The 21,367-nt window shown below is 38.0% G+C and overlaps 1 protein-coding gene across 2 annotated transcripts in view; it reads right to left on the bottom strand.

The window, feature by feature from the left end:
- ARID1B (AT-rich interaction domain 1B) overlaps positions 1-21,367 on the bottom strand; it is a gene marked incomplete at its 5' end in the record, with an annotated part of 335,015 nt that overhangs the window by 283,970 nt on the left and 29,678 nt on the right. For both annotated transcript variants that reach the window (XM_080616793.1, XM_080616794.1), the window contains one exon: positions 16,893-17,087. In XM_080616793.1, the coding sequence (XP_080472919.1) occupies positions 16,893-17,087 (195 nt within the window). The remainder of the gene's footprint in view (positions 1-16,892; positions 17,088-21,367) is intronic.

Raw genomic sequence — 21,367 nt, 5'->3', positions numbered from 1 at the left:
CAACAACGGCCCTTTCAGTTCCTGTCACAATCACTGCAACGTTCCTCTCTGGTGCAGTCACACCAGTTTTGTTAGCCCACTGTCCTACACTTCTTCAGACACCTACCTGACTCTCTGCATTGGCCATATCAGCCACTGTGCATATCTGTTGGTTTCTGCTCCCCCTGCTCATCCTCATTTTTTAAATGCTTTCCCTGCTCTTCTCAAGACCTTCTCCTATGATGCTACCATCTTAAGGATAAATTCACCTTAAATACATCAACCCCCCCTACTAATAAAATTAATCTAGAACCCTCATGCAGGGCAGTTTCTCATGATGGCAACAAGGCACATTTTGACCTGATGTTGAAAAGACTTCAAGACCAGACTTTATTAAGTGGGAGGGGAGGGAGAGTGTCAAAGTGCCAAGATAAAAGCAATTAATTGCCGCATTTACAGCATAAGTGTTTCCACCTGATGTGTAAAAGCACATTTGTTCAAAGGATGCTAAAACTCCAGCACATTCAAAACTCGGATTTCACTTCCATATTTTGCAAGAACTCCATTTCTGCTCAACAAACATTATTTGGATAAAATGCTACTAATATGCAGCACCAGGTAGGTATTTTATCATTTATTTGCAAGTATCATGCATTTTATAATAAATTAGCATAACAGTTCAGCAGCAGAGTCAAAATTTGTACCCAAGCACCCTAATTATCAGGATTCTTTCCATATTCCAACTCTAACATGTTATCTCATTTGCTCATTAGTATGTAGCAGACATGCATTACTGAAAGCTCACACAACTGAAATTATCATAAATATATAACTACAGTCACATTTTTTATTAGGCTTACAGAAATTTGAAAGAAAACTGAACTATTTAAAGCAAAACTTACATATGAAATTGTAATAAATTGTGAATTAAGTTTAATTTATTCTCAAAAATACCCCAAAAAGGTCGAAAGTGAAGATTTGTATTTTATATAAAAATTAGTAATAGCTGTCTACTCCTTGTCTAGAAGAACTAGAGGTTACAATCTCAAATAACTGGAGTATATTGTAACATAGCTCCCAGGCATTAAAAAATATAAAGCCATTTTTTAGCTATTAATAGAGCCAGACTAAACTGATATGATTAAGTGACAGTTTAATCTACTGTATAGTTTAATGAATTTGTTTAACTTGCTTCCTTGTGGAAAGTAAACTGTTAATCAAACAGTATTAAAACCCTTAATCCCAAAGCACGCCAAGACAGAGAAGAACAGATACAGAGGAGTGCTTAGGATGCATACACTTGCACACATTCTCACATGGAAATTTGGTAAAGTAAACTCTTCTTTATTTGTATGTTTTCGATTTCACAATAAGCAGTGAGAATCAAGACAGATGGCTAACCACTATAAAATGAAAAAAAATTCTCCAAAAGTCCCTCATACAGATGCAGTAAACCCTACAAGTCCACACCTGACCTATTTCCTCTGAGAAACACTGAATGATCTACAGTGGGACATGTTTGGGAAACAAAAAAAAGAACAGCTCAAAGGAAGAAGAGCTTCAGAGTTTAAAAGGGCTTTACAAAACTGGAGCAAGTCAAATTCAGGAGGAAAATTTGTGTATATCCCATTCCCTGAGTCGCCTGCTCAGACATCTTCCCTATAAGTTACAGTTGATTAGTGCTTTCCACAGCCATGCCTGCCCATGCTGTGGAGATCATGGCAGCCCACAGACCAGCCTGCCAGTTTTTTCTGGAGGACGTAGGTAATTTTCCTGCTCGTGATTCCAAGCAAGAGACAAAATAGCATGTCTGTGTCTTCTGAACTCTTACAGTTTACAAGTGGCTTTTTTTTGGAAGAAGAAAGAATGCCTTCCATCTCCAGAAGGTATTTTCATATCTTCTACATGCATTTTAAATTGCTCACCAGGTGGCAAACAAACAATCTCAGGCATACAGAACCCATCTCCACAAAAACCACTCCGTTTTGCAAAATTAAGAACCACATTATGTTATTTTTAGTAATTAAAGTTCCCAGTTTCCAAAGGCATAACAATGTGCTACAGGTTTAATAAACTGATCGCATTGTTGGAACATGAGATTAACTCGACAAAGAAAAGCAAATACTCTGGAATAATCCAGAAGGAAAGCGATTTCACATTCATGTCACTCAGTATTTCAAAGACCAAGTTAATTTTCAGATCTTTTGGGGTTATTTTGATTGTTTGAAGATATTCTGCCCTGTCTGAGGGAGACAGCAAGCCTTACATGGCATCCGCACATGGCCATTATTCTTCAGTCAATGTGCTTTCTTTGTCTGTGGAAGTACAGCCCATGCTATCTATATACTTGTACACTAGACTGAAAAATTACTCTTTAAAATTTCTGTTCCACATATTCAGTTATACACAGATTCAGGCCAAGACACCCGAATCACATCCTTTTAACCTATAAGGTTATTCTGTTTGCGGGAATTTTTACAACCAACCACTCCAGTTTACTGCAGCCATCCTAATTCTTTATCTGAGCTCTATCTCCACTAGCCATTTTGAGGCACCAAAAACCAGATTCAGTTTTCCAGTATCACTTTCTTTTACTCGGCCAAATACCATATTAAAGCTTTTAAACTGCAGGATTGCATAAGGAACTTGTACTCAGCTGATTATCTACCATGACTTCCAAAGCCGCCTCTGTCACTGCTTTTCCAGAAGAAAGCAATATCCCGTAAGTGAGATATGCATTTTGGTTCCTAGAACACAGTGTATTTACTCAAAGTATTGTATATTAGTGTGGTCTTATCTATCTTCACTTAAATTGGCAAGCATGAAAATCTAGTATGAATAATATATTTGAATCTTGTGTTGCATTAATTATTTTTTTTGTTACTATTTTTAAGAAAGGTTTAGTCTCACTGACTGGTAACTATTTTGTTCTGTCTTATTATTAGATCTAGTTTTCACACTACACTTGGCAAGTCTTTTTGCTAACCAAAAAAACCTATTTAAATGTCCACACACACTTATTTAAGCAATTATGTACTTAAGTATTTATTCAGTTCTGAAATTTAACATGCTTATTACACTGGAGAAATGGTAAACAGAACATTTTATTCTTACCAGATCATTTTTTCAATTCATAATTAGTGCTCATTTATAGTTGAAGGAATTTGACTCCTTTTAAAACGGGTCTTCATTAGCTAAAGAAACCACTTTAAAAAAAACTTGATTCACATTCAAAACACTCGTATTAAACGAAACAAGAAATAGCTTCAAGAAGTCAAGTTTCTAGTTCTAAGTCCTGACAGATGCTGGAGACAGAAACAGCAGAAGAGAATTAAATTCTTCCTCAATTATTCATTTAGTAAAAAAAAAACCCCAAACCTTTAAGCCATTTCCAAGCATCATTACCAAAAAAAAAAAATCTCCCAAGCTTATGACCCTTCCCATCTTTGAGTTGCTATCCCTCTGAAGGCAACAGATACATACTTATATGTGTATGATAGTGATAGATTTTCTGTTGTTGCTTATTTGAGCTCAATTTTTTTCATGCATGCAACATAATTAAAATCAAGCTATTGTACTTTCGTGACCAGTTCTTCATCTGCCTTTGAATTCCTCAGTGTCTGATATATTCCTTTTACAGACAAACTGTCACCTGCATTTACACACACAGAGTTTTTAACAGAAATTCATAAGGGCTTCAATACCAGCAGCAGCAGGTGTTCAGTCCCTGCTCCCCCCACTCTCATCATTGTAAATAACATCTCAAAGGACTGGTCATCCTGCTTCTACTTTATTTCAGCAGTACCTTGCAAGTACTAGCTGGTACCCCCATCTCCTGCCTTCTCTGCCAGGACAGTAACTCAGAAATATTTAATATCATTTGCTTTTGAGTACTCAGTGATTCAGAAACACATAATATTGCTCTTGATATAGAGTACCACTTTCCCTCCCCTTCTACCCATTCAATTCTCTCTACACAGGTTATAACCATTTATTTTAACATTCCAATACCATGAACCTTCCCACTAGATTTCAAGCAATACCAAGTAGATGAAATTTATAATTGTAAATGAGAAATTTCAGCTCCTCTTGTTTATTACCCTGGCTGCCAGCTTTAGAGTACAGGCAATTAAAATTGGGGGATGTCCCTCCCATCATGTCTGCGTACCTTGATCACTTTTGCTCACAAAACCATGATTTAGATTTCAATGTGTAGTTATATGTTCCTGTAATCTCATCCTCTACCCCCATTGCCCCAGTTCAGTGCTCTTCCACCCACCCAAGCTGAAGTACCCCACAACGAATTGCTTCTCAGGCTACTAGAGGGAGCCCAGCCAAATAACAGGCTCCCTTCCCAGTGGTACTGTAGAGTGTTCAAAGGTATGACAAGAAGTTAAGTCCAGTCAAAGACACTAAACCACAGTAGCCAGCCACGTACCATCACGAGCTTCAATCAGGATAAAGATTTTGGTTTGGGTTTGGTTGGTTGTGGTTTTTTTGTTAAGATTTGCATTTGCACACTTATTTTCACAGGGTAACCCTTTTTTCAATTGTTATCAAAACATACCTCCAACTCAAATGACTTCTGCATCAAGATGTATCATATACAATACAGGTCCATATTTTTTCCAGAGTCCTACTGTCACTGTGTTTACCTCGGCTGTCTCACAAGCAGAAGGAAGACCTTTGAGACAGATCAGCTAAGAATGACTGCAGTTTTCCACTAAGTAACTCCATGAAGGGACAGGTCGCCACAGGAAGCACTGGTAGTCTCTCCTGCTGCCCATGAAAGCAGCAGTCTATGCTGAATAGGGAGCCTCCTGTGCCTCCAGTTGGAAACTGCAGCCGGAACAGCAAAATTAACATGAACAGCACAACCTCAGGCAAAGTTCACTAAAAAGCATGTAAACCTATGGGAAAGCTAATGGCTAGACGTGGCCTTCCTGAACACAAACAGGATTTCAAAGGGATATGGCAATACAGTTTCTTCACCCAGAAGGAAGAGCAAACAGAAAACCAACAAAGCATCCATAACACCTCTATCCAGAACAAGTTTCAGGCTTCCATTATTTTTCCATGAGCAAATATAGTATAACTAACAATATTAACATAGCAATAACGGCAAACACATACTTCAGCTGACATATATTTGCAAGGCTCATTTCACCTGCAGCTAAACAGAGAAAGTTGCCCCAAGATAGGGAATCTTAAGGAAGAAAAGACAAGAAAAATCCCTCAAGGCAATTGCATACAAATATACTGTTGTATGTTGTTTGCTCCAGTAACTGCTCCACTGACTTCAACCACAGGAAAAATTACGGGACAAGAGTGAATTCACATCCTTTCAAGGGACCCTATTGCCCAATTCATTCTGCCTTTTTCAGCACAACTGGGATTTTCACAGCATATCTCATTCCGGTGTCTGAATATCTCAATTTCCAAAACAAGATGTTAACAGCATAGATAAAGAACTCCAGCAAGTGCACAAAAACAAGACTACTTCTCTCAACCCCTGTTCAAATATCAGCTGCAATCTATTGCCAAGCATACAAAAATAACAAAGAAAGGCATATCTTTAAGGAAAATATTAAGTCTTAGTATCCTTATTGCATCCTTCAGGTGAGCCATTCACAATATCTGTTTTCAATTGTAATTTGACATACTCCACCATGTGCATTACTAGATGAACAGTACTATTAAAGCAACACAAGAAAGCAAATATTGCTTTGCAAAGCCAAAGACAGTGTAGCAATAAAAATGCACAGATTTATGTTAGATTCTCTGTAAAAATACCTCCAGGCTAATCACACATTGTAATAGCATCCTCGATATTTCCAACTGCTATTGTCTTGGGGGGGGGGGGGGAAGAGGAAAAAAAAGAAAGAAAAAGAAAAGAAGCCATGACTCAAAATGGAAGTTCAGTAATAATTTACAGCCCAGCATGTAATCGGCAAAATGATTGGCAAAGTTCTTAGCACATCAACTCAGATGTATGTAAGCAAGGCATTCCTTCCCCGCGGTAGGCGGCCCCATGTCAAGCAGCTATGTGCTAGAACTTGTCCTGTGCTACCTGTTCAAAGCGAACTGTGCAAGAATATTTCAAGATCTGACAGATACCACTTTGTGAAAAAACATCCACGGGAGTATTACAAAAAAAGACAGTACTTGATGTTTCAGCAACCCCTGTGTCAAGAAAGGTGCTCTCCTGCATTTCTATTGACATGCAGGAAGTGGATGATCATTCCTGGTAAAATCAGTGCTAGCTGATACTGCTCCTCTACTAGTCCCAGGCTCCTTTCCATGCCCTTTACTAAACTCTATTATTTAAGACTTTGCATCCCCCTCTTTTCAGAGATGGTACTGAAAATGTCTAATAAGCTGTGAAATTTTGCATCTCGGAGACAGTAAAAAACACAATATAATGAAAAACTATTATTTGCAGCATTTCATTACTACAGGATTAACATGTACCAAAGCATGTTGTGCTTTCTTTCAGCAAATACTTACAAAAATTACGAGGAAACTTAAAATTTATTACCTGAAAGAATTCAGGAAACAGTCACTCCTGCCTGTGGTTGGAAGTGGAATACATAAAATGGGTCCATGTATCAAAAATATTTTTCAAGTAAAAACATGTTTTCTCCACTAAGCAGAACACTACACGTAGTGTGCATCTTTCCACATTCTTATAAACAACAGTCTTACAACCAGGTTTCATAACATTAATTAATTGTATCCTCTGGGCTAAAAACTGCTTTATTCCCCATGGAAAAAAATAAAAGAAAAAATTAAAAAAAGGTGGGGGGAGGTGGAAAAAAAAAAAAAAAAAAAAAAGCAGCTTTACAGAAAGCAGAAGTCTCAAAGCTCCTGCAAGCAGGTCTAGAGCAACTACACTAAAAGTGCAGCAACTCACATGTACACAGGGTTCTGATATTTAGTCAGGTTTTTATTCTGCTATAAAGGATCTTAATGCACACCAAGAATAGGAATATATTTTTAGTCAGTTCTACATGTTGAAGACAAAAATGGGATGACAGAACAGGAGAGAGAAAGAAGGAAGAAAAAGCCTATACTGAATACATGCAAAGTATATCTGATCTTTCCCTGCATATTCTTCAATTACTTTTTGTGGTAATGCTCTCTTGTAACCCCTATGTTACAGGCCTAAAGCAACATTATTTTTCTTGTAATGTGTAAAATCAAAAAAGAAAGGCCAAGTACCTATACAGTCTTGGCATTTACTGAATCTATGTTTCACCACTTGCTGCAACACTGCAAATTTAACTCAGGTCATAAAACAATCCTCAATTTGAGAAGGATACATGGGATTTCCCACAGCAAAACCTCAGAGGACTGAAAACCCACCTGCCTGCTCTCCAGCATCAGGTACAATCTTTTCCTTGGTGAACGCAAGGCCTCAAGTATCATTTTCTGCAGAACTTAAGGTTCATTTTAGAAATAAGTTTCCTCCCTAGAACAGCTCTCCAAATGTAAAAGGGCCATAAATCTATTAAGTACACACTTCCCAAACCTGCAGGGGGATATCTAGCTGCTGATATTTTTCAGTTTTGCCAACCAGCAATAAAATGAAACCAATGAAAAACACAAACGACTCAATTTGCATCTGTCCTTTTAAATACTCTCCAGTATGGTGGAAGAGCTAACGCACGTGCCAATTTTCAGTCCTGCCAGCTGGGAAAGTTAGGATGGACAGCAGAGGTGAGCAGTGGAGTTATTCAAAAAGGGGCAGGAGGAGCAAAAAGCCTTGCTGAGCAGCCCTGCTTGCTTCCTCTGTGCACAGGCTCAACCTGCTCTTGGCATGGACTCTTACGTATTTGTTTTTACTGAGCACCACCTGCACAGCACAAAACAGTTTGGAGAAAGAGAGAATCCTGTGAAAAGAAGAAGGCAGTTTTGCTAACCTGCCCTGTAAAACACTGGCTGTTAAACACATGTATGTACATAGACTCAAGATAAGGAATGATACTTCTGTAATTAAAACTACATCTTCCCTAAGTAGCTATATAAACCTTGCTTATTTTGATTGGACTCTTGTCTCAAAAGACAAGTTATATTACAGTTTGCCAAGAAGCATGCAGAAATCTCTTCATCACTCTTCTGTGAAACAAACCAACAGCAAGTGTAATTTGTGCTTTTGATATATATACCAAAGCCAAATTCAATGTGTATTTGAATTCAAAATATACTTAGATTCAAATACACTTTTTAATATTGTGCATTTATGCCCTTTATGTGCCTTCTTCTTAACACAGAAATGTAAAAAGCCATTACTAAGAAACAACGTCCATAAAAGGATGGAGCATGCAGAGAAATAAAACAGACACTGATTTTCTCCTCTTCCCCACCCCCAAAACACATTATAAGATTCAGAGATCAAATACTTATCAACAAGGAAGCAAGCATTTAACACATTTGTTCTATTTTAGGCAAAGCAATGAATAAGTGCAAGTATCAGAGAAGCACCCAAAAATGGGGTCATGCAAGGTAGAAAAAGAATAAAAGCCTACAAAAATAAAATAAGCTATATCTTTCAGTTACTCCTTAAGTTTTTAAATCTTTCTTTCATCAGTCTTGAAAAATAACAAAAAACTAAAAGCTTGAAGTATTTACATTAGGATCTTTATATGTGCCCAGTTAGTATAGCTGTAAGGATCAATATAATATATATGTATAAACAAACTAGAGTTTTAGACAAAACTAACCACAGAGAATGTTAATAGTCTGAAACATATAAAAATCTTTTATATATATATATATATATATATATATATATATACGTATTTTTAATAACTCACCTACTCCCACAAAGGTCCTAATGCTTCAGGTCATAAAACATACAAAACTGAAGCAGGATGCCACAAAAGCTTTGTTTAAACTGCATGGGACTCATGCCATTTAAGACTAACTACATTAAAAAGGTGTGGAAAATGGTTCTGACTTTCTGCAGTACTTACTATGCTACTGTAGAACTAATTTTTACTTAAACTTTGCCGAAACTAAATCTAACAATTCTTAGCTTAAAAAAAAAAAAAAAAAAAAAAAGAAAGAAAGAAAGAAAAAAAAGATGCTGGTAGCAATAGGAGTCCAATCTTGAGATACTTAGATATTTCTTGAAAGGTCTATTGTTCCAAGAAGAAAGCTACCTGTCCCACGGTCACCAAAGTGAAGGGTATTGACCTGGCTCATTCTGAAGTTCTCTTCAATTGACTTTGAAAGCTGATTCTGCCTACGCTGCTGCCAACTAAATACATGTCACCCACCGCAACAACATGGCCCCCAAGCGAAATCTAGATCCACTGAAGTCACAGCAAATTTACCACTAATTTCAGATGGGTTTCACCTTCTTATCTTCAGCCCTATTTTCAGCTATGGGAAACACACTCTAGTTTTAAAAAAGCAAACTCCATTCCCTCCTTGCTTCCTCTAAGTAAATTCAAATTTATGGACAACTGATAGTATCTTCTGAGAAACTTATACCAAGACTTAAAAAAATTAATTTGAAAAAATGCTTAGTTGCCCCCGGGGAGCATTACAGGAAGTATGATTACAAAAATCCTACTGTGCGTGCACATGATGGGTCTGATGTCATTTCAGTAGTTTCACGTGTCAATTATTCTTTGATGAATATTATTAACAGAAAACTACTATGACTATAATATTAGGAGTAACAGTTAATTATTCCTTACCTACACTTTAAAACCCTCCTGGCACAGTCATTATATGGCAGCTGCTGAATAGAGTAATACAGTAGTCTTTTCTTAAAGCAAGATGCTTATTTTACTTCAAATGTAAATAAACTCATGTCTCCTGCTTTCATGTAAAATGAGCTGTTCATAAGTAAATGATTTTGTATCTTCCTAGCAAAGCAATGAACGGCCCTCTATTCGCCACTTCTGATCATCAAAATCTATTTCCTGCCTAAACTCCAGTGCAGAATGACAGCTAATACTGCTAGCAAACCAAGTTCTTAACAACAAAATAACTGCTGCTTCCTTAACAGCAACCTTTTTCAGAACACGAACACACAGGGTTTGCATGTTTTCCTCTCTCATGCCCCCACTTCCAAGCAGAATAACAAATGTGATTACAGCTATTAAATATTCTAACTGAAGTACAATCATTTAGCAGTATCAAAAATACATTTTATTCAGCATAGTACGTTGATGATTCTTACACAGTTTCTACACAAATCTAGACTGCCATTTGCTCCAGGATGGATGTAAAAATTAGCATTTACTGAATGTCAGTACACAGTAATTCAACAGATACAAATGTCTCATTTCCAAGCTTTCTCTCACCAGCTGAAGGATCAGTTCTTCTTTTTCAACCTACATTTTTTCCACAGTTTCAAAGAAATGATATAAGCTACTGAAATGTTTCTATTTTCCATAATAATGCAATTCTGCTACTTTAGGGATTTTCTTCAGTAAACAATCTCAGATGACCAGAATTAAGATGACGAGCTAAACTACCAAAAAGATCTCAAACTTATGTCAAATTTGATTCCGCCATTATCTGTAATCTCTGCACACCTCTCTCTACAGAGTGAATTACACTCAATAGAAGGGATAATTCTAAAGGAGACAATACAACATAAAGCCTTATCCTGGCATGAACTAAAGTAGCAGCCTTTTTTTCAATTTAGTCAATGAGGCTTAGTATAGCCAAAGAAAGAACCATGCTAAACATTTTCCTACAATCTGCACATGAACGTTATTTAGCATTTTCCCAAATCTGAAATTTAAAAATCCCATTTCTTTACATGACAAAGAGCAGCAACTTTTCTTTGCAATTATTAACAATTGACCATCAAAAGATCCATTCTTTAAGATGACCTTACAAGGAAGACAAACAACTGTGACTTCTCATCCCTTTTCTGATTCATAAAAGGAAGGATTCAAACTTCACACTCTCCAGGAAGTTCTTCTACTTATTTGATTGATTCCTCCCCTCCCCCCATCAGTTTATAGCAATTAAACAGGATAGCAGATATGTCATTGAAATAATATTTTATTGAGGAATTATTTTAATTCAAAGTATTTACATGGTTTTAATAGAAAAAGTAGTTAGAAAAATACTCATCTTTAAGAGTTTCAAACTTCCTGCTTTCCAGGAATTATAAATCCACAATCTGCCAGAGAGAGCTTCAAATAAACGCCCAGGGGAAAAAAGCAAAACAAAACAAAAGCCCCAAAATAAAACACACCAAAAAACCCAAGCAAACAAAAATACAAAAAACAAACCCAAAAAAGCCAACAACCAAACAAACCCCACCAAAATACCACTAACCCAGACCCAAAATAAAAACAACCCCCCCCCCCCAAAGAAAACCAAGTTAAACAAAAAAAAACCTCTGGAAAAATGCACTTCTGATGCACGTGCTGATCCTTTTTTATGTGTGTGTATGAAATGAGTCTATCAATCTTTAAGAAAAAGCAACACATCTTAATGTTTTGTCCTCCACTGGTTGTTTTTGAGACTCAATCATATTGATTGATTCTCTGTTCTTGCAAAATAAATAGGCTAAGAAACGAAAACAATGCTTATTTTCTGTGTCTGCTCCCTTAACCAACACTAACATCAACTGTGCTAAAAGCTGCTTAGGAGCACAAAAATGTACAAACATACCACTTGATAAGCATGCACTGTATGTGCCACATTTTAAGTTAATGGTTCAAAGCAAAACATGACAGTAAGCCTCGCTTTCTTGGCATACATCAATCTTCTAGAATTAAAATGATTTCAGAAAGTGACACACACGCAACCAGCCAACCAACCAGTAGTAAACACACATTTGTGTTTGCTCGCTTTAAAACTCTACCTGCCAAACCAACAGCCAATTGATTTCCTTGGCCTAAATTCGATGTTTCCAATCCGGGACATTACCCAATATGAGCACTGTAAACCCTTTCCTAAATGAGGTAATCACACTGATTCTGCTATAGTTCTGGTTGACTTGCAGTTTCCATTACAAAAAAAAAAAATCCTTGCTGAACATTCCCAGAGGTTTTATAACTCTGTCACTTTAACAAAAAGTTACTCCAAGTTGAAACCTGCCATATAAGACAAAAAAAAGCAGCATATTTTCCTTAATCCTTGAAATAATCTGTACATTAAAAAAATGGGGGGGAAGGGAGGAGAGAGGGGAAAAGAGTGTTTCTCTGAATATTTACAGTTCCGCTCTTAAAACCATGAGGACACTGACAACACTTATTTTTGAATTCTGCAAAACAAGAACATTATATATATATATAAATAACGTTAAAGGGACAAGTGATTAGCAGCCTTTTATCTTACGGTATTTCTATAGCAAAAAAAAAAAAAAGAGAGAAAGAACAGATGGAGGCTCAAGCCTCATAACTGACTTACTGCAAGCAGGCTCAAGGCACTAAGACAACTGCATGATCAGTACTGAAACAGTGCATTTTGAACAGCTATTAGGAATGGCTATAGTACATATCCACACAACTATCTTTCATAAAGAATTTACTATGCATTAGAGCAACACAATTCTGTTTACACAATAAGTTGTTGTTCCAGTCCATCAAGTACACAAGGAATTTTAATGAATGCTAAAAAAAATCAATTAGGCAATGATCATCTGATTAAACAGGCACATCACAGCATTCAATTCTTTCAAACATATTCATAAATCCAAGCCTTCAGACTTTACTGAAAATTTTCAAAACCTATATGTGGGTATTTCAAGGAGCTGATTTTTAAGCTTAATGAAATTCAGCACAAAATAAACTATCACAGGTTATTAACATGAAAAAGCAACACCATTAGGCAAAAGCAGAAAAACAAAACAAAACAAAACACTTTTAATTGGTACTCTGAGATATTTCTAGTTTTAGCGAAATGTTCTCACAAAGTAGCACGTTTTCCTATAGCATACAGCACTAAAGCACAGAAACACTTTGGCAGGGCAACTGAACTGAATAGGGCATCATCGCTTGCTTGACTGAGGCCCAAAGCCTGGGGGTGGATGGGAAAAGAAAAAGTTAAGTGAAAACATAATTATTGCCTTTATAATCACTTCTTATTACTCACACTATAGTGAAATGTACTGCAAAATCAAGCCTGAAGTTTGCAGGTGCTAAGCATTCCTGCTTATTAGGATTTTCAATTTTGACATCACCTCTTCGTAATTCCAAGAAGCATCTAAGAGATTAGAAGCCGAAAATTAAACCTGAAAGTGTGTTTTTCTGCTTTCTGTTTTTACATACATACTGCAATCTCTGTGAAGTCCTGGGTAAGGAGCGCTAATAATCCTAAAATTACATTCATACCATGAAAGCCAGGAGACAGAGTACCTGAGATGATGAGATAGCAATATTAAGTTTTACATGCAAGACCAGCATTTAAAAACCTTGCGATGCAACCACCGGCCTTGTTGCAACTCGTGTTTTAATCATGCTGAAAGCTGACAACACAGGCACAGGTCATCTTGCTCCCAGCTTTCCCTACCTCCTCCCCTCCCACTGAAAGATGACAGGGAAGAAACAAAACCTCAAAAGTTTCCAAACGACATAAAAATCTCTTTTTGAGTAATTCATTCACCATACATATTTATGCCTACTGACAAAAGAGACAAACTGTCACGTCTGCAATCTTATAAATTAAGTATATAACTCTTTTACTAACACTTTTCTTTCTTACATTTCCCGTTTTACACAGGCAATATGTAAAATGTGTATTATGCAGAATAATGTGATTTTTAATCTCCTAACCCGATAAGACAATTTTATCCAAATCAGCCCAAATGCTTTATATATTTATTTGACACACTAAGCTATCTGGGCATGCCCTTAAAATCTAACAAAATGCTGCTACATTCTTCAAATTGCTTAGCATTTTGTCACAACAAGCTACCACCCATCTTCACATGATAAATCTGGATCTCTGTTGTCAAGTGTTGGAGAAGAACGAGAAAAACTCAGGTTACCATTAGCTTCCTCACAGTTTTACCTCTTTCCTACATGCCCACATATATATTTCAACCCCTTTATCTCTAGTTGTATTAGCGAGTAATGCAAAAAGATGACATTTCAAATTCTGCCCCTTATATAAGGCTTAGTGTTTTGTTCTAGGGGTCGTCATGGGTAACTCTTGAAAGATCAGTTTCAAGCTCAAATGCTTAGGAGATCTGGTTTCTCTCTTCACAGCATCCTCTGCAGCCATGTCACAGAACATATCCCATACTTGCCATTCTCTCTTCAATATCCTGAGATTTCTACAAAGAATATTAAGAAAATTTGGGGGTTTATTTGCACCTTATGTTTGGTATGAAGCATCAACTTACCAGGCGATGCTTGACACCTGTGCTGCACATATGCAGAATGACTGCAACTGATAGCACTTTTTCAGCCTCTTTAATCTTTCACTGCTTATGCCAGAGGCCTCTCTTCCTAGAAACAAGTTCTTTCACCTCTGGGCAGCAGGCTGGAATACACTGTTCTCTGCTGCAATATGACACAGACCAACTACCTACATCTAGGCAATTATCTTCATTTCTACCATTTCCATTAATTTTAGCTGGACATTTAGGGTGCTGTTTTTCATCTTTATTTCTTCATTTGCAGCATCCTGCAGCAGAGCCTGCAAGTTAAATTGTCAAGTCCCATAGTTCTAACCTCAAGCCACAACACTCGTTGACAAAGAGCCAGACTTAACATTTCAAGGTCTTCTTCAAAAATCTTCACAGTCTAACAAAAAGTCTGCTCGTTTCATCCACGGAAACAACTGACACCCTCGGCTATCTTTGGGCAACAGCAGACTATAACTTAAAATAAGAACAACCCCTCCCATTGATGTTTCCCACCCTTCCCACAGTGTGGCACTTCCACCCTCATAATCCATCTACCCAGTGCGGTCTCTGCACAATACTTAAATCTGAGCACTGTATGTGTTTAAGGCCCAGTACTTTTTAAACCATCAACTTTTCAGAAGTGCCTTGCGCTTTTGAAAGATTCAATGCGATACTGTAAAGGACTCCAATTCCCAGAAAGTGCTGAGATTCATCTTCTGAAACTTCTGGCTATCTTATTTATTTTATGCACATTATATCTCCAAGTAGGTACATGCTACACTGCCAATTTTGACAAGTGTAGCTAGGCTCTCCTTATTTAATATTCATGTCACAGGAGTAAAAATCCAGCCAGGAATCAAACTGTGGCATCCTGTGCCAAAGACAACTTACCACTCAGCTGGTAAGTTGGCAATTCAATTTACAAACCTGCATTCCTGCATTTTAATCCTTTGTAGAAAGGTGGTAATATATGAGCAATATGAAAAGAACTGGATTCAGATCATTAGAGGTTCACAAACCAAACACACGAAGCTTTGGAGGCTGTCCAAAACAAAATCATGCCTAGGTGGTGATGTCCGTTCAATAAAAATTCAATGTCATAATTATCCTCTCACTTTTTCCCCAAAGAGCATTAGTGCTCAGAACTGTGCTGCTGCTCAGCCAATTACATTAATGCTGCGAGAAGACGGATAGGGCCAGCAGCCAATCACTGTGCCAGGTCACTGCCTGCTGATGGGTAATTTACAATTATCAAGCAATTAGCAAATGCAGTGAAAATTCAACACCCCTCTCCACACAGCACACAAGAACTCATTTGAAAATTAAAAATACATTTTAATAACTTCATTTTGGCTACAGCCACAGGGAGAAAAATAAAGCCTCCTTTTTTCAGTTTCTCCTCCTTTTATGACTGACAAAACACTTTGCTGTCTGAATCCAGCAACCAAATACATTGATATTTCTAAACCAAACAACCTCTCCCTTATAAGTATCTATTTAACAACAGAAAAGAATAAAAATGAAGACTGTTGGTACTATTCACTCAACTACTATATTGGATACAGTTATCTAATTAACTGCCCTGGTAGACGAGTGATAACAAGAATTAGCCAGACACCTATCTGCCAGGGAATGCAAGATTTTCTTATCTTCTCTATATTAAACAATAAATGACATTAAAAAAGCTAATTGCAACTAGTCAGTTGCACAAAATGAATGTTCTTTCCCTTTAATGATCAAGTTATTACTCTGTTGTGCTCACAAAAAAGTGGAGAGCTCCCATTGCCTACACTCACATTCCTGATTTTAAGAACAAAATTAGTGAAACATAAGTTCTTGATAATCTGGGTTTATTCACACCCACACCCCTTCTCCCCCAGAAAAGTACTGTATCTTTCTTAGTATGTGGTATGAACATAGGAATTGACCTTCTTTGAAAGGGGAGGAAAAAGGCAGAAAAGGTCACATCAACAGTGAAATCCAAGTAGATAAAAGGAAACTCTTACATTTCTTTGTCCTCTGATATAAAATAAATAAATATCCTGACTTTAAAGAGCTGGCAAAGGCGAAAAAGCAGGAAAAGCTACAGGCTCCTTCTGTAAGGGGGAAAGGGGAATAAGACACAAGAAAGCCCACCACAACAACAGCTGATATAAAGATGTACCACTTCTGTATACACTGGACAACACTAGTCTTGCAGCACTGGTGTCAGCTCTAGCTTTCATCTTACATTTAAAGGTATCTAAGTTGGACAGAAAGACAATTTTAAAATCAAACATACAAAATATATACAAGGCTAAACAATATCAACTAGCAAAAAGGAAAACTGACTGCATTTGACATACTCCTCTCTGCAAGAAGTACCAGCAACAAACTAAACTCTTTTCTGACTCTGGGGTTTCAGAACACATTCACACTGTCAACATAATAGATTTACTTTTAAACAGCCTTTCACCCCCCTTCTGTGGGAGAAATACTTATTTCTGATTTCTTCTCCTTGCACCCCCTCTATTACCATAGTGTCAGAAAGGAAGCGAAGGAGAGGAGGGAAATCAAAGTAACAGAGAAATCCTCCACAAACCTGTTGCTGTGGATACTGCATTCCTCCCATGGCTGCCGCGGCCCGGCCCTGCATTCCCACGGGATAGCGTTGGGGGCCAGGAGGGCCGTAGGACTGCCCGGGGTAGGGGCTGCTCTGCTGCGCCTGAGAGTGGGGGTTATTGCCCATGCCGTACAACTGGGGTCTCTTCATGACCATCGGATCCATTGGGCTGCCCTGTTGTTAAACACAAGACAAGAAACACTTTAAGGTGTGGAAAGAAAAAGGTCAGAACAGTTACACTCACCCCGGGCAGACTGTACATATGTTTTCTCAATGCTCTATACATCATATATTGACTTGACACACAAATAGGCAAAGTACCATACTCTGGTTCTTATACTAATTAGGTGAGGTTTTGAATGGTGAGCTTAGGACTTCCACTGCATTTTAAAAAATAATAATAATAATAATAATAATAATTTTGCACTCAAACTTACGTTTCTCTTACCTACAAAAAAAGCAAAAAAAATGCACAATAAACTTAAGAAATAATTAAGTATGCTGTTGTAAACCAATTAGCATCATTGACTTTAATGTTTAAACATAAAGAAAACTGAGTGTATCAAAAGAGACAAAAGTAGTTAAGTAGTGGACAACACATTCAACCTTGAGAAAACATCTGTTTCGTACCTTGGGGAGAAAAAAAAGAAAAAAGAAAGTGGAAAGAAAACTTCCAAGAAGCGGAATGCATACAGAACACCATATTTCAGTGCTTTCATATTGCTATCATGTGCATTAGTAAGTTTCCAGATCAAAAGGCAAGTCATAACCCACATTTCACATGGAAGTTTATTCACCTCCTTAACAGACCTCAGAAAATCCAAACAGCAGCCACTGAGGGAGGGGGAGGGGAGCCAAGGGAGGGAAGTTTTATTTTTAGACTTTTTGGCAGCACTTACCAAGCACTGTAACAGTTTCAGGACAGGTGTCAACCATTGTGCGGTATTACTCTCATGTTTTATTACTGAGGACTAACTGAACCAGAAAAAAATACCGTACTTCGTCAAGCGCAGCACTGTATTGTTAATATGATATCCAGTTTTTAATTCCCGAGTGCCGGTTATATTCATGGAAGAAAGGGGGGAGGGAAGGAGCTTTTAAAAAACCTATCACAATCTCATCTTCCTGAAAGAGACATATCCCACACCCCCTCCTCCTCTCAATGAAAAGATCTATTAATTCACCCAGCCAGCCCGCACCTCCCCATGAGAAGTAGGATTCCTTCCCATAGCACATTTTGTACATGTTTTCCTACACTGTACTGTGACCAGTTTAATTCTAAAGCCCCCTATGCAACACAGCCTCTACAAGTCCTTTCTGGCTATTAGATTCTGATGCAATAGTTATTATGACAATGAATTACATTTCCCCCCTCCCATCCCTGTTTCTTGTCATTATTGCTGTTTGTACTAATAACACATCATGACTTTTTTTTTTTTTTATTACACACAAAGTATATGCTCTCCAAAGCAGCTGCTGCTTAACGAACTACTGCATGTTGTTTACTCTTTCCTTCCTGCAAGCAAAAAACTCAAACCTTCCCACTTTTTCACTGTCTCTCCACACCTTTACCAACACCGATTTGCCAGGGAATTCACCGAAGTCAAATAAAATATTCCAAACGTGGACACACTACATGTGAGGAGGTAAAATGATAACCACATCATCCTCACACAATACTTCCATTCACTTCAGAAGAGGACTGCCCTTTTTTGCCACCATAGCAAATCGCACGTTCATTTCTAATTTTGGCAAGTATTACTCAGCAAGTTTCCCTTTATTATTTGTCTGTTCTGTGGCCAGATCAGAAGTTTCTATTTTTCAACCAATAGTAATTTACTATTTATATTTCATATTTTCCAAAATCAATGGTTCCCCAACCATTTCAGGCCACCTGACCCGTAACAGCACTCTCATTTTTCTTTTCTTTGTTTTTTCTTTAGACAATCATGCACTCTCACCACACTTTTAACTAAAAGCAACGCAAACACAAAGGTTTAGCAGATGGACTAGAGATTCCTTCTTGGAGGGTCCCAGAGGACAACTTGAATTTCCTCCTGTAGACCAAGATACTTTATCTATGTTTATTTCTGTGTCTTAATGTCAATCCTCTGCACCGCCTGTCATATTTATCTTCTCAAATATAAATCCTTGTTCAAAGTAAGTCTTGTCTTTCCTCCACAAGACCCTCATGAAGCCAAACAGCACTGTTCATTGTCATCATCTTCCATTTCAGGGTATTATTGCTAGGTCTCAACTCCAGTAACAACATTTATTCAAGTTCAGTTTTAATTAATTTTGACTGTAGTATATTCTATTGCACATTCAGTACTTAAATGTAATTATACACAATGCAGATAGCTACACAGCTAAAAGTCCGACACTTTCCATTATTAAGACTACTTTCAGGTGCATATAAACTTTGCCAAGCTTTGAGCATTTAGGCTGAAATTTTCCAGGCCATATGTATGCCTGAGGCTGAAATCCTCTGGAAAATTCAGCAGAAACAGTTCAGCTATGTCTTAGAATGAGGTCACAGAAAAATACATCGTTTATGTTCTTACATAAAACACTTCAAAATACCTCTTGAATACCAGAGGGGCAGAGAATTTTAACTTGCCAGGGTGACATTGGATGTTTGTGAAGGCAACATGGGAGCACCCGAATGTCACCAGGCCAGGAGGAGCAGGGCAGGAAGAGCAGCACAGTGAGACTTCATGAGAGGAGTTACAAGGTATACAGAGGCAGCCTCAAATTTGCCGGACAAAGGAATAGGGACAATGGGTTAAAAAAAGCATCAGAAACAGAAGTGAGGCATGAGGAGTTGAAAGGAAGAGGAGGAAACAAGGTCAGAAGGTGACATGGATACAGGCTGAAGAGTCTCTGTCCTCTGGACTACTGACCTCCAAGCAGTGGAGGGTTTTTATTGTGTATATTAGGAGACTGAGCCTCACTGCCACTTTATCCTCCCTTCCCTTCTCCTCACCAGCCTGCTGTCTCCTGGCTTCCCTGTGTTCTCTCCAGGTCAGCTGCTTCTCTTTCCCTCAGGTAACATCCGTCCACTTCAGAGAGGAGGTAGGATAAAGAGCCTGAGACACTGCTGTAATTCAAGCCACCAAGGGCTGTAAGTGACTCACACAACTCTGAAACCAGGGGGGCTGTGGTCACTGGACACAGGCATACCCCAAACTTACTGTGGACACTGCAAGTCAGGCATCAGGATCAAGGACTGGAAATACTGAATATGAGAGAGCGAGACAGAAAGCAGTAAGTATCTCTAGGTAAATTACTGGGACAACCCAGAGAGATCCACCCTAGCTGTCAGTGGTGCCTGTTCCCTCCTCCCTCCAAGGTCTTAGGGAGAGGACAAAACAATAGAGTCCTCTGATCATCTTTACAGTTGGAGAAGACATCCAGTGAGGAAGTACATCTCACCCCTGCGCTGGCCAGTCCCTATAGAGGGTGTCAACTTACCACTGTTTTTTCCTTACTCTCTTTAGATTAGATCCCAACCATCTGTGCAGTGCAGCTAAAGGTGAAGACATCTACCAGAGATTCAGTGGCTGTCAACATATTTCTGCAAGGCAAAGCAAAACCAAACAGCTAGCTCTTCCCTTGGTTTACCAAATATTACCGCTGCAGAAGGTAAGAGCAGTTAGAATTAAGTTTGCCCTTGCAACATTAAATGAGTCTCCTTCACAGATACAACTGTATCAGTCTTTAAATACATAGTTACGCTTTTGTTTGCACAGGCAGCGGATGGGCCTGCTCTAGGGGATCAGCCAAGAGCAATGGAGTCACAGAGCTGTTGTGTGCCGGAAGACTGAATGCTTCAGTTTATGAGTAGTGAATGCAGCAGAAGATGGTTTTACTATTAAGGTAGCTGTATGCTGCTCAGGTGGAACTGGAGTCTATACCTGCATCTGCCAGTTTTTCACTATGAAGTTTCAAGATTTAACACATCCCTCATTTCCAGACTTCAAATAATGGGATTTAAATTGCAAGTTATACTGTGTATCTACAACTGCAGCTACTGTTGAATTTGATGAGAGATGCGCTTTGAAGGTGTTTCAGAAGCTCTGTGTTTCAGAAAATTTAACCTATTTCCACCATGAACAGGCCACTCAAACTTCCTACAGCAATGAATGCCTCAGTTTCCCATCTGTAAAAAAGGAAAAATCTCTTCACTAGAGACTGATTTTAGAATTTAATATGACCGTCATCAATACCATTGAAAACTCTTCACAAAAGAACAAGTTTTGTTTTCAGAACGGCGCACAGTGAGAAAGACCTGGAGCCATACACAGCTGCTCTTCCAGTGGGTACAAATTTAATTAGAACTTTTTCCAACTTTAATGCATGTACAGTTTCTAGCTTTGGCATTTTTTTGAACTTCATTTTTGTAACAAGATAACAAGAGTTTCTTTCACCCACAACATTTTGAAAAGTTTAGA

The sequence above is a fragment of the Psittacula echo genome (assembly GCF_963264785.1).
Source record: "Psittacula echo genome assembly, chromosome: 4".
In the NCBI taxonomy this organism is placed as follows: Eukaryota; Metazoa; Chordata; class Aves; order Psittaciformes; family Psittacidae; genus Psittacula; species Psittacula echo.
This window is presented reverse-complemented; position numbering and strand designations above follow the sequence as displayed.